Here is a 14,654-nt window from a genome sequence, read left to right on the forward strand (position 1 = left end):
GCCGTGAGGAGGCAGTCATGTGGTTGGGTTTACAACCAATGAGAAGGCAGAACAGGAACTCTATATAAAGACTTTAACACAGGGGTAGCTCTGGTTCGGAGAGGTAGGACCACTGCAGGAGGAAGGGTAAGGTTTTAGCTCTTACCTCTTGGCTTTCTTCTTTGCATTGGTTCTGTGTTTCTTATTTAATAAGAAGGTTGGTTACATCTACAAGTTTTCTTGTGTCCCACAGCCGCTCGGTCCCAAATAAACATACAGAGGCTTATATTAATTAAAAACCGTTTGGTCTATGGCTCAGGCTTCTAGCTAGCTAGCTCTTTCATCTTAAATTAACCCATTTCTATTAATCTATGTATCACCATGTGTCTCGTGGCTTTACCTGTATTCCATTACATCTTCTTCCCCTAGAGACTCTCAGTGGCTCCCAAATCTACCTTTCTTCTCCCTGTATCTCTGCTTGGATTTCCCACCTGGCTATTACCTGTCTTGCCATAGGCCAGAGCAGCATCTATATTAACCAATGGTAGCAATACATATTCACAGCATACAGAAAGACCATCCCACAGCAAGTAACAATGTGTAATGCTCTCCCTTCCAAAAACAAATTGCAGAAGGTACAGGGCAAGAGGAGAAAAATCTACCCTGCTTTTCTTATTTAATAACCACTATCACTACTTTCCACAATCTCTGTCAAAACAACCCAACAACTAAGCAGCTCTTTTGCTAAGATCCACAGCTAAAATACTGATGCTAGTTTTGCTCTTTATGAACTCATAACTTACCCTCCAAATATTTTTAAAATCATGTTTCTAACCTGACCAATTTGTAACCTACAGATAAATGATAACTCAAAGTCTTTCCTTTTAATATTTCATATAATCAGGAGTAGGGCTCAATCTCCTACATAAAGAAACAACTATTTTCCTGCCCAGATAATAAACAATTATAGGAAGCTTATAGTGGCCTAAACGACAGAGTCCTATGAAAGCCTATGGGACTTACACTAGAAAGGAGGTGTTAGGCATGATGGCTCTCACCTGCAATCCTACCACTTAGAAGCCTGACGCAGATCTGCTGAAAATCCAAGCCAGCTCGAGCTACAAAGGTATTGTGTTTAAAAAAGCAGGACAGAGCCGGGCGGTGGTGGCGCACGCCTTTAATCCCAGCACTCAGGAGGCAGAGCCAGACGGATCTCTGTGAGTTCGAGGCCAGCCTGGGCTACCAAGTGAGTTCCAGGAGAGGTGCAAAGCTACACAGAGAAACCCTGTCTCGAAAAACCAAAAAAAAAAGCAGGACAGGAGGGCAATCCAAGACAACACCGATGCTGACAGGAGAGACGGAGAGCTGAGGCAGACCAACAGACACACACTACCCTTCACACAGCAACAGGTAAGGACCCAAAGAAACCAAACTACACCAGCCAAAATGACAAAATTCTTGCATGACTTATACTTCAAGACAGACAAATTTGATTTTATAATACAATTATAGTAAAAAGCTATTTCTGAAAATACAAGCAGCTCCAGAAGTACTGAATACTCAATCATTCATCACACTCAGTAAGCACTTCCATATTGAAAAAGGTAGCCATTCAATAAGCAATAAACATTAATGTTTGGAAGGAGTCTGGTAGAAGATCCACCTCAGCTGCCCTCCCCATCTCTTTCCCCAAACCCGCCCCTTCAAAGCCCACCAAACACAGCTCCTCCCCCAGAGAGGCTCAAGACCACTCACACAGGGTATATAAGCGGCATCCCTGAAAACAGACTCATGGTTCTTCCGGTCTCCAGTCCCTGTCTCCACTCTGAGGACGGGGGAGTCACCCAGGAGTGCTTTACCCATTAAACTTGGGCTTTCCAATTGGGTCTGATTTGGTTTGCTGCGTGAGCGAAGAGGACTTCAGGAGGCCAAAGACTTATCGTCTGGAAGTTCCACCAAGTAGGGGTTGATTTTTCCTCATTGGCCCAGGGACACTTGGTGGGAAAACACCCCTCTCCCCAACACCTGCTCTCCGCCAGAGTAAGATCGGTTCTGGGCTGCGAAGTTGCCCTTTCCAAGTTCTTGCCTAGGAGGCCCTGGGCCTCTTCATTTTTCAGGGTGTCTTGCTGGAGATGCAGCTGTGCCAGGTCCCCAACCCGTTCCGGGGCAGAGGGCTGCCTTCGCTCCACCTGACCTATTCCAGAGTGAAGGACCGCTTTTGTTCCACGGGACCCCTTCTCCAGAAGACATTCTGTTGAAGGGCATTTCACACCCCCACCCCCCATTTTTGACCCAAGACCACAGTGGATGCAGTATGCTAGGCTTCGGTTCCCCAGCATAGACTTGAGAAACGGCACTTGCCATTCAAAGCCTGATCCCCAAACACCACGCTGCGGGGTCTTTTACAAAAATCTATTCAAATTGGGGCTGTCTGATACAATTGGACAGAACTGTCCTATGTCCATGGTTTTTTGGTTTTGCATTCCTGCTCTCCTTACAGGGGCCAATGTCTCACAGTACGAGTCCATTCACTGCTGGAGACACTGACTCCTCCCTCACTTCCCCCAGACTCTACCTACCCAACCCCCTCCTCCAGGATCACAAATCTAAGATCAAATTCCTCCTCCTTACCCTCCTTCCTGCCCTCCCCTCCCCCCACTGCTTCCCCTATCTCCCAATGCCTCAACCTACACCCTGTCCTAACACCCCAAATCTTCCCCAGTTTCCTCTCATACTCGATCTCGCCAGACTCCTGCCTTCCTTCCCACCCATTTCATTTCTCAGTCAGCTCCAGATGTTAGAAAAAACTTAAAAAGGCCAAGGAGGGTCCCCAAACTCCCCTATAGGAATTGGTGAAAATGACTTTTGAAGTTTTTAATGCTCGGGAATGACAGCTGAGTCAACCCAACAGACAAGGCTGCAACAGAATACGCTCCAAGCCCAAGCCTCAGCAGCTGCTCTGAGGCCACCAGGGGCCCCACAAGGGGTACAAGGGAAATTGGCCACGAGGCTCCATCCCACCAGAGCTCAGCCCAAGTCAACTCCACCAAAAACTTACTTCAAATAAAGCAAGCAGGGCCACTGGTCACAATATTGTCTTGACTCCCAGCTGCCCAGGATGGGCAATGGAAATCGGAATGCCCCCATGCAGGCTCATCCTCTATGCCATGCCATGAAGGTTCAGCCTCACCAACACAGACAACTGAGAACTCCTAAGTCTGGCGGAGAACTGACATGGCCCAGACCTGCTGACTCCCATTGCCCTCTCGGAGTCTAGGGTGACACTGCAGGTAATGGGTAAGTCCACTGACTTTCTTTTGGACACAGGAGCTACCTATTTTGTTTTGACATCTCACTCAGGTCCTACAGTTCCTCACCAATTTCTGTCACAGGGGTGGACAGGATCCCTTCCTTCCCACTTAAGACCCTGACACTTCCCTGCATTCTTGCAGGGCGATTCTTCTCACACTCTTCTTCTGGTCATACCTGCTTGTCCTGCACCTCTGCTTGGTCACAATGTTCTCAGCCTTTTGGGGGCCACACTCACCTTGGCCCCCACACTCTCCTGGGGATTTCACAGGTCCATTCACAGGGGCCCTCGAGATATGTCAGCCTCTGCACCAGCTTCAAGGACACCAACCAGGCAAGGATCGGCAGGTGGACTTCACTCACATGCCCACACATAAAAAACTCCATTACCTCCTAACTATGGTTGACACCTTTACAGGATGGATAGAAACTTTCCCTATCTCCAGGGAAACAGCAGACATGGTGGCCCAAATACTTCTGGAACACATTATTCCTAGATTTGGCCTGCCTCAGACCATACAAATGGACAATGGGCCAGCCTTCACTTCCAGAGTCACGGAGCTTGTGTTGGATGCTCTCAACATCTCCTGGAAGCTCCACATTCCCTATCGCCCACAATCCTTGGGAAAGGTTGAGAAGGCCAATGGACTCATCAAACAACAGCTCACCAAGTTCTCCATTGAACTCAGGTTATCCTGGCCCTCCAAGATGTCCCACTAAAGGGCCTACCTGCTCTTCTGCTCTGTACATTCATCTTTACAGTACAACTAGGGCAGATGTTAATGATCTATTTTTTCCTATAAACTTGCCTTCTTTGCTTCCTCAAGAAACAGATGCCTGAGGTCTCCAGGATGACAATTAACTAGATGCTCCTCCCCTCACACCTCCTGATGAATATAAGCCCACCAACTCCCAACTCCCCACTTCCACACATCATCCCATGCCCGCAGGAAGTAGCCAGACTTGAACCAGTGGCCCTATACCCAAAGAGTCTGGATGTTTGGAAAGAGTCTGGTGAAAGATCCACTTCAACTCCCCTCCCCAATCTCTTTCCCTAAACCAGCCCCTTCAAAGCCCTTGAAATACAGCTCCTCCCCCAGAGAGGCTCAAGACCACTCACACAGGGTATATAAGCAGAATCCCCGAAAAGAGACATGTGGTTCTTCCAGTCTCGGTCTCCTCTCTGTGGGCTGGGGAACTGCCTGGGAGCACTTTACTCATTAAACCTGGGCTTTCCAATTCGGTCTGATTAGGTTTGCTGCATCGGCAGAGAGGCCTTCAGGAGGCTTATCAGTTAAGATATTAATGTACTGAACATCCCAAGTAGTCTTGGTAGACATAAGAAAGGCATCCAAATCAGAGAACAGGTTGTCTGCTCCTTTTCATCCTGCTGATTGCTAAGTGAATTATGTATTATCTGCCCTAGTTCTGAACCTTCAAAATGTTAACTTTTTTCAACTAGTGTTGACATGAATGATCAAAAGTACTTTGTATGTTCTACTTAAAAGTCCTTTATTTCAGAAGAACTGTACCTAAACAGTCTTTGCAGACGACCAAGACCATCCTGTCTTTCGAGTCTGACACCTACTCCTTGATCCTCACACACTGTGTGTATAAGAGAACTTTTTCATCCCTCCCGTGCACCAAGCTATCCTTTCCTTTGTAGCTGTTCAAAAACACTGTGAGATGTGTAGTAACCATTCAAGAAAGAGCTCTGCCATTATCCTAACAATATAGTTAACGTATCTAAAAGGTAATGAATAATTTGTGACTTTGGATGTGACATACTGCAACATATCTAATATAAAATAGCTGCTTAATTGGTACTTTGTTACCTATCAAATTGGCTTACTCATGATGTGGGACACATCAATAGACTTTAGACCAAATACTATACCTTTCCCCTACCCATAAACCATAACTATGGTTTATGTCGTCTTAGGTCTCTCTCTCTCTCTCTCTCTCTCTCTCTCTCTCTATATATATATATATATATATATATATATGTATATGTATAAAATGAAAAAAAATTGGCCTTAAGTTATGAGATGGACAATTTTTATCTCCATAGCCATTCATATATGAGGCTACTTCAATTATATAGAATTCCTCTTCAGAACAGAAAATAAAAATATCTGTAAGATTAATTAAAAGATACACAACAGGAAGTATATTGACAGAGAAAATTTACAATGTTTGAAAAAGACTTATAAATCTAAATTCATCAAGGCCTAGATCAACAACTGCTTGTTTTCATTTTGAATTTTATTCCATCATTTTGGTATCATTCCTTAATCCAACAGAATTTTAAAAAGCAAACAAATACCAATGTGTTCTAGTTTGCTTTCTATTGCTGTGTTAACATGCTGACCAATTTTGGGACAAAAGGGTTTACTTGGATTCCATGTCTCAATCACAATCAATCACTGAGGGAAGTCAAAGCAGGAACTCAAGGACTGAAACAGAGACTATGGAGGAATGCTGTCATACAACCCACAGTGGGCCGGATCTTCCCACGGCAATCATTAATCAAGAAAACGCCTCACAGACTTGCCTACAGGCCAATCTCTTTGAAGCATTTTCTCAACTGAAGTTCTCTTCTTCCCAAATGACTCAGGCTGTGTCAAGTTGACAAAGAACTACCAGCACAAGGGATAAAGGCCACGAGATGTAACACTATTGAAATATGTGGCAGAAAAAGACAAGAAAACAACACAGTAGGGCTTTAAAAAGCACAAAATGGCAATGATATTAATCAATAATGACCAGAATATTACCAGGAGGAGGCAAACCATGTACCTAATACGGCATCTTTAAGTTTTCACACTTTAGAAATACTAGTATTGTGTTAGTTTTGTTGTTTCCTTTAAACACTGAGGAAACTTTTTCAAAGCTGTGATGATTAATTTCAGTTGTCGCAGGTCTGACATAACCTGGGAAGTCTCGAGGACGCTTTCGGGGATTATCTTGATTCACTAATTGCCGAGGAAGCCCTGCACCACTCTGGGACTGACATCCTGCTTCCTGCCTGTGGATGTGACATGATCAGCTGCTTCAGCTGCCATCTGCCACCTTGACTTCCACACCATGACAAACTAAAACCCCAAGCTGCGTGCAGAATAAACCCTTTCTCCCTTAAATTGCTCCTGTTAGAGCACTTTATTAGGGCAACAAGAAAAGCAACTGCCACAACAGTTAAATGAGAAACAGGGTGGGGCTAGAGCTACTGGACATGTAGCTTTTGTGCACATTCTCCAGCACTGTCAGTAAATAAGTAAATAAATAAAATGAAGAGCAGCTTTGGTGTAGAAAGCTACCCTTCCCTAGAAAGATTACTCTTATACGAGTCACTCTCCAACAACTGTAAACTGTGTAATATATTAATTTAATTCCACTAATAAAATTAACTAAATAGTTTTAGAAATAAGCCAAGGAAAGTGGAAAGATTAACAGGGAAAGAGACAAGAAAAACACAAAATAGACTGTCCTTATATCCAAGTAATAATAAATTTCCATTTCCAAAAAGGAAACTATCAGAGAAAAATTCAATAAATTATTAAATATGGTTATCATTTGCAAGTTTAATAATTTTAAGGAGAAAAAGTAAACAAATATCCTTAAAAAACTAAAAATAGTTATAATAATATATCATTTTTGTAATTTTCCTAAAGACAAATGTTGGGAAGAAAAAAAAAATCAAGAATGAGTTCCATGAATATTTTAGTCAGGACTTACAGTGCATCATTAGAAAAATGAAATTTACCCATTTCTAGCAGCCAGATGAAGGGGTGTACAGCCTGAAATATCTTGATAGTTAGGATTTGCTCCTTTCTTTAACAGAAGAACCAGGCATTCCACGGATCCACAGCTAAAACATTATTAAAAGACAGTTCAGATACATTCAACAAACAGCCATTCTAGACAAAATTTAAAAACAAAATCTATCAAACACATTATTAAGTCCCAATTTATCTACCATTTAACTCATAACAAAAATTAATTATCCTCTGCCTTCAAGATGTTACATTCTACTATGAATGAAAGTTCAAATAAAGCAAAATAAACAATTAGTTTCTGAAAGAAACTATACAATATTCTTGACTTTCTGGGAGCTAGTTACTTGTGAACAATTAGTTTCAAGACTGCCACCTAAATCTTGAAAGGAAGACAGATATTGGTCAGTTGGTGCCAGGCTGTTAATAAAACCAATACTCCCATCCTGGTAAGAAGAATAAAACTGCTAAGCCCACAGGCATTCACCATGCCCTTTTTAATCCCTGACAGTGGTAAGACAAAGGGAATGGTGGTGAATGCACACTCTGCACTCATCTAGAAAATCCCTGTGCTTCACCTAAAACAAGCTATGATCACATGAACACAGGACATGAATTCCACATCACGGCTAACAATTTACGAAGCAAATATACAGCACACCAAGGGCTAAGCAAGACAAAGCACCCTTGGCTGCCAGCTGCTGTTGGGAACAGATTCAAGGCTTACATCCTTACTCTAGACCAGACTTTAATGACAAAAATGGCTTACTTTGCTGCAATGTGAAGCAAGCTTCTCTTCACACGTCCAAATGCATAATTGACATCAAATTTTGAATTTGACAGGAGTTCAGAAACAGACCTATACCCCCAAAAAAGATAAAAAGAGGAACTGATATGTGAATAATAAAAACATTTTTAAAACATATTAAATCAAGTTGAGAGCTCTTTACCAACATTGATTAATCCTAACAGTTCTCTGAAGAATGACAGTTAATACAACACTTCAAAAATCAACAAGAAAAAAGCATGATGGCATAAATTAAAAACGGGTGCATACTTACCTGTGCTGATCAGCCATAACCATTGGCATTAATGTGTAGACAGCAGTTTCATTATCTGAGTAAAACAATAAACAGAAAAGAATTAAAAGTATCCCCTACTTCTGCAACAACGAGACCAACAATTACAGTTTCCTTGTAAAGTGTTTGCTGTAAACAGTGAAGAGATCCAGTAAGGCAAGAATAGTGTGACCAAAGATGCTGCAGGGTTCACACCACCACAGAATTTCTGCCTCTCTTGCTGCCTCTGCCTTCTACACTGTCAAAGAAAAGCTTAGCTTGACCACAAGCTAAAGACAAAACTGGAGATCTAGTGTTTCCCGTAACTTTCGCAAGTGACATTTTATTTCCAAAGAGGTACTTTTTTAAACACGTTTTATTGTTAATAAGTATAGTTTGGGAAATTTTAGCACCCCAAATTTAAACACTAGGATGTTAAAACATATATATGTGTTAATGTATGTGTGTATATATATGTATGTGTGTGTGTATATATATATATATATATATATATACATATGCTAAAATAATTTTTTGGGGGTTTTTTGTTGTTGTTGTTGTTGGAGAAATAGATCTGGGAGAGAGGGGCAGTGGGGAAAGGGCTGGGAGGAGTGGAGGGAGGTGAAACTGTAGTCAGGATGTAATGTATGTGACAAGAATAAAAGGTTTTTTTGTGTTTTGGGGGGTTTTTTTGTTTTGTTTTTTAGACTGGGTTTCTCTGTGAAGCAGTCCTGGCTGTCCTGGAACTATCTCTGTAGACCAGGCTGGCCTCAAATTCACAGAGATCCACCCGCCTCTGCCTCTGCTTCCCAAGTGCTTGGATTAAAGGTGTACAGCACAACTGCTGGCTAAAAGTTTTTTAAAAAATTAAAAATAAAATAGAATGCCCTAACTCAAAAAAATCAATAGCCTTCATTTCATGTATACAAACGACAAATGGGCTGAAAAAGAAATCAAGAAAACAACACCCTTCACAATAGTCACAAATAATATAAAATATCTTGGGGTAACTCTAACCAAGCAAGAAAAAGACCTGTATGATAAAAGCTTCAAGTCTTTGAAGAAAGAAATTGGAAAAGACATAAGAAGATGGAAAGATCTCCCATGCTCATGGATCAGCAGGATTAACATAGTAAAAATGGCAATCCTACCAAAAGCAATCTACAGATTCAAAACAATCTCCCTCAAAATCCCAACACATTTATTTACAGACCTAGAAAGAACAATACTCAACTTCATATGGGAAAACAAAAAGCCCAGAATATCTAAAACAATCCTCTACAATAAAAGAACTTCTGGAGATAACACCAACCCTGATTTCAAGCTGTATTATAGAGCTATAGTAACAAAAACCAAATGATATTGGCATAAAGACTTGTTGATCAATGGAATCGAATCAGCAACCCAGACATAAATCCACCCACCTATGAACACCTGATTTTTGACAAAGAAGCCAAAATTATACAATGAAAAAAGAAAGCATCTTCTACAAATAGTGCTTGTCTAACTGGATGTCAGCACGAAAGAACACAATTAGATCCATACTTATCAACCTACACAAAACCCAAGTCCAAGTGGATCAAAAACCAAACATAAATCCAGATATGAACCTGACAGAAGAGAAGTGGGGAATAGCCTTGAACTCATTGGCACAGGAGACAATTTCCTGAAGAGACCACCAATAGCACAGGCACTAAGATCAACAATCAATAAATGGGACTTCATAAAACTGAAAAGCTCTGTAAGGAAAAGGACACCATCAATAGGAAAAAGCAGCAGCCTAGAGAATGGAAAAAGATTTTGACCAACCCCACATCTAACAAAGGGCCAATATCCAAAATATATAAAGAACTAAAGAAACTAGACATCAAAAAACTAAATAATCCAATTAAAAAGTGGGATACAGATCTAAACAGAATTCTCAACAGAGGAATCTCAAACAACAGAGGACCACCTGAAGAAATGTTCAGCATCCTTAGCCACCAGGGAACTGCAAATCAAAACAACTCTGAGATCCCATCTTACACCTGTCAGAATGGCTAAGAAAAAACACAAGTGACAGCTCATGCTGGAGAGGATGTGGAGCAAGGGGAACACTCCTCCACTGCTGGCGGGAGTGCAAACTTGTACAGTCACCTTGGAAATCAATATGGCAGTTTCTTAGAAAATTGGGAATCGATCTACCTCAAGACCCACCTATACCAATCTTGAGCATATACCCAAAGGATGCTCAATCATACCACAAGGACACTTGCTCAACTGTGTTCATAGCAGCTTTATTTGTAATAGCGAGAACCTGGAAACAACCTAGATGTCCCTCAACCAAACAATGGATAAAGAAATGTGATACATTTACACAATGGAGTATTACTCAGCTGTTAAAAACAATGACATCATGAAATTTGCAGGGGAATGGATAGAACTAAAAAAAAAAATCATCCAGAGTAAGGTAATCCAGACCCAGAAGGACAAACATGGTATGTACTCACACATAAGTGGATATTAGCTGTAAAGTAAAGGATAACCATGCTACAATCCACAGACCCAAAGAAGCTAAGTAATAAGGAGGGCACAAATGGGGGAGCATGAATCTCCCTGGGAAGGGACAAAAGAATAGATATGGAGGGTGGAAGGGGGTGAGAAGGGGGATAAGAACAGCAGGGATCAGGTAGAGGGAGAGAGTACTGGGAGAGACGACTGTAATTGGTGGGGCTGGAATTCATGGGGCATCTCGGGGATGAGCTAGAAAACTAGTGCAATGGAAACTCCCAGGAATCTACAAGGGTGACCCTAGCTAAGATTCCTAGAAATGAGGGATACAGAGCCTGAACTGGCCCTCTTCTGTGACAAGGCAAGACTACTAGTGGAGGGACTGGGACACCAACCCAGCCACATAACCTTCGACCTACAATTTATCCTACCTACAAGATGTGTTGGGGTGGGTAACGGTGGTGCAGAAATCAGGGGAGTGGTCAACCAATGACTAGTCCAGCCTGAGACCCATGCCACAAGAGACAAGAGGGACCCCATGCCTGTCACTGCTTAGAGGGCCATGCCCCAGAGACTGGATAGCCCAGAGTCCTAGGATAGAACCAAATAGGACTGGCAAAAAAAATAAAAAATAAATATAAATTTAAAAAAAATCAATGAAATGATTCCTAATGATATCCTGCTATACTCAGACTGGTGCCTAGCCCACTGTCATCAGGGGGGCTTCATCCAGCACCTGAAGGAAACAGATGAAGATGTGGAGACCCCCAACTAAACACTTCTGGAAAGGGGAGGAAGGACGTAGGAGCCAGAGGGGTCAAGGACACAAGAAAACCCACAGAATCAACTAACCTGGGTTCCTAGAAGCTCACAGAGACTGAACTGACAACCAGAGAGCCTGCATGGGACTGACCTAGGCCCTCTATATATATGTAACAGGTTTGTTTGTCTTGTGGGACTCCTCTAACAGTCGGAGCAGGGGCTGTCTCTGACTCATTTGAGGGCTTTTGGGAGCCTTTTCCTCATAATGGACTGCCCAGTCCAGCATTAATAAGAGAGGAGGTGCCTAGTCTTACTGGAACTTGATATGCCATGTTTGGTTGATATCCATGGGAGGCCTGCCCTTTTCTGAAGAGAAACCTAGGAGGAGGAGAGGAGGGAGGGGAAATTGCAGTTGGGATGTAAAAATAATAAGAAGAATAAGAATAAGAATAAAATATTTTCTCAATTAAGAAAAAACAAAAACAAACAGAAAGCCCTACACATGATCTACCTGAAAAAGCCAAACTAAGAGAATTCAAAGATTCATCAAAACTGAAAGACAAATATAAATTCAAGGAACAAAATGAACAAATTCATTGTAATCAAATGAAAATTTGTAATCAAAAAGAAGATGTAAGCAATATGCCATTCCTGCCTAGCAACAAGGGGAAACACTTTATTTTTAATTGCAATATTCAAGTTTCCAAGCACAGACTGCTGACTAGAACTTCCCAAAGAATAGGTTAAGAAATGCATAATTATGTCTTTAAAATGTTGATTATATAATTAAATACTGCTCATCTTCTAGGAACAAACCCTAAGGAAGCAGAAAAGTAAGTCTTAAATACAAAGCTACTCTTCATACAGTCAGTTAAAAAAAATTAGATGCAAGTTTTGTTTCATATTTCCTACCAAGTCCTGCCAAATCATTAAACATATTTATGGGTACACATTTGTGATGTTTTCTAAATGCAAAACAAAATACTGTATGCAATATGTAAAGTAAAGAAAATGTTTTAATCCCAGCACTCGGGAGGCAGAGCCAGGCGGATCTCTGTGAGTTCGAGGCCAGCCTGGGCTACCAAGTGAGTCCCAGGAAAGGCGCAAAGCTACACAGAGAAACCCTGTCTCGAAAAAACCAAAAAAAAAAGAAAAAAAAAAGAAAATGCTAACATTGTTTACTACTGGGAGTGGATAACAGACTTTTCATTACTTTTATTATCAAAATTTTCTACAATGAAAATATACTAACTTTTAAAACCAGGAAATATTATCAAAGCCATATTTATGCAAGATAGCAATACAAAAATAGCAATGTCAATAAACAGCCTTCATCAGCTGTCATCAATAGGGTGACATCAGAAAATGAGTGAGCACAGTCCTCAGTGAAAAGACTCACAGGCGGACATAGAGGAAAAAGGGAAGCTGAAGTTTACTTAATAAAACTCGAATTATTCTAAATCAATTGTTTCATTCTAGCACAGTTAACAAATACAAATTTATTTCTGAGAAATAGCTGCTACAAACTTTCTCTACTCAGAATCACAGAGAATAAAACTTTTTTTTCAAAAGAATTATCCCCAAATTCTCCAGCTCCACATTTCTTTCATCACTCTCCGTAGGTAATTGAAACAAAGTTTTGGGGGAAATGGAATGAAACAAACTACACAGGGAACGGTGGAAGAATGCCTGGAATTCCAATATTTGGAAGGCTAAGGCAGGAAGCTCCCTAAGTTAGAGCCAGCCTGGGCTACAAATAATCTCCCACTGCCACGAAAACGTCCGACTTCACAAGGCAGCAAACACTTTGGCTTCCCCACCCCCCATATGCTTTCCTGGGAGTTTTCCAAAGCAAAAGTCCGGAACAGTTTTTATTCCTCCGTGTGAATTCACCCCAGTTCTCACCCAGCCCACTCAACACAAGTCTTCATGACTAAACCGATGAAGACAGCAGGCATGCCTACCGAAGGAATGCCTGCTACACACGCCAACAGCGCTTTAGAAACACCTGTCTGGTGTCTGACAGCCTTTGCCCATTGCCAAAGCACAGCGACGCCCCATATTTAAAATAAATAAATAATAAATAAAAACTAGCCCGCCTGCCCCATCGGCAGCTCAGGCAAACACTGCGAGTCCGCAGCCGCGCCCGTCCGGGGCGCGCCACCGCACCCTGCCCCGGCGCGGGGCCACTTCCGCTCGGACCCACCTCCAGCGAGCAGCCGGCACCGGCCCACGGCCCCGCGGACCCCCGCCGCCCGCCCCCGACGGCGGAGCGCGCGTCCCCGGGGCGCCTCACCCTCCGGCAGCTCCACGGTGCGCGCGCGGCGCAGCGAGCGCGTCAGACGGTTGAGCTGCTCCATCGCTCTCTCCATCCTCGGCGCGGCCTCCGCGAAGCCCCCGCCGCGCCCGCGGCCTCCGCGGAGCCCCGCGCCCTACATCCCGACCCTGGCCGGGCCCGCGGGCGAAGGAGTGAGCTCGCCGCGGGCGGAGCTCCGGAGCGCTAGGGTGCTACGCCGAGTCAGCCCGCGGCACCGACGGCAGTCAGCCAGCCAGACCGCGCCGGGGTGGGCACCGGCCGCCGCCTCCGCTCGCTCGCTAGCTCGCTCGCGCCTTTCCTGCCGCGGCCCCGCTTCCCTCCTGGGCTCGCGAGGCCTTCTGGGAACTGTAGTTCCGGGCTGGCTGGCCCCACACCCTGGCGGAGCCCCGCCTCTACGGCCTCTGAGCCGCGGTAGTGTGTGGAAAGACTTCCAGGCTTTCTAACGCCCTCTCGTTCTTCCCTGCGAAGTTGTACAAGAGCATTTTCCCCTCAGTCCTAACACACCCCAGTAAAGCAGATTAAAGAATTGCAGTTGTTCCTAAATCCATCACCACCGTGCTAGAATTGATGCACTTGTTCAGGTAAACGAGTGCCTTAAATATCATGTTTACATACGTAAAATTTGAAGAGTAATAAAATTCAAATTCGAAAGCAAACTGTGGGTTTTTCCTTTATTGTGACTTAACAGTACCTTATTTGTTTCACTTGCTGAGTACATTTCTGAGAACAGAGACATGGCTCTATCGTATGCTTTGTTGTATATCCCTGTACTTAGCACTGCAGGTAACACCCACCCCAAACTTTGGGGAAGATAGGAATGGCTAAAGAAAAAAATGTTTATCTGGTAAAATGCAATCTCAGTTCCTATGACAGGCCCCAATGGGAACTGCAAAGACTTTGACTTCGTGAGTATAACAAGTCATAGAAAAACAGAAATGTCCAAGCTGGGCATGGTAACAGGTAATC

General features: G+C 43.0%; 1 protein-coding gene across 3 annotated transcripts in view; it reads right to left on the reverse strand.

Annotated features, from left to right (window-relative positions):
- The window catches only part of Hace1 (HECT domain and ankyrin repeat containing E3 ubiquitin protein ligase 1), a 111,508-nt gene extending 97,505 nt beyond the window's left edge, over positions 1-14,003 (reverse strand). For 2 of the 3 annotated variants that reach the window (XM_052751388.1, XM_052751389.1), the window contains exons 1-4: positions 13,668-14,003; positions 8,123-8,177; positions 7,831-7,920; positions 7,052-7,156 (exon numbers count right to left, since the gene is read on the reverse strand). In XM_052751388.1, the coding sequence (XP_052607348.1) occupies positions 7,052-7,156; positions 7,831-7,920; positions 8,123-8,177; positions 13,668-13,743 (326 nt within the window). In that variant the 5' untranslated portion in view covers positions 13,744-14,003. The remainder of the gene's footprint in view (positions 1-7,051; positions 7,157-7,830; positions 7,921-8,122; positions 8,178-13,667) is intronic. The other variant, XM_052751387.1, reaches the window with a different exon arrangement.
- Positions 14,004-14,654: the final 651 nt, after the last annotated feature.

The sequence above is a fragment of the Peromyscus californicus genome, unplaced genomic scaffold (genome assembly GCF_007827085.1).
Source record: "Peromyscus californicus insignis strain IS unplaced genomic scaffold, ASM782708v3 Scaffold_22__1_contigs__length_63687245, whole genome shotgun sequence".
Lineage (NCBI taxonomy): Eukaryota > Metazoa > Chordata > Mammalia > Rodentia > Cricetidae > Peromyscus > Peromyscus californicus.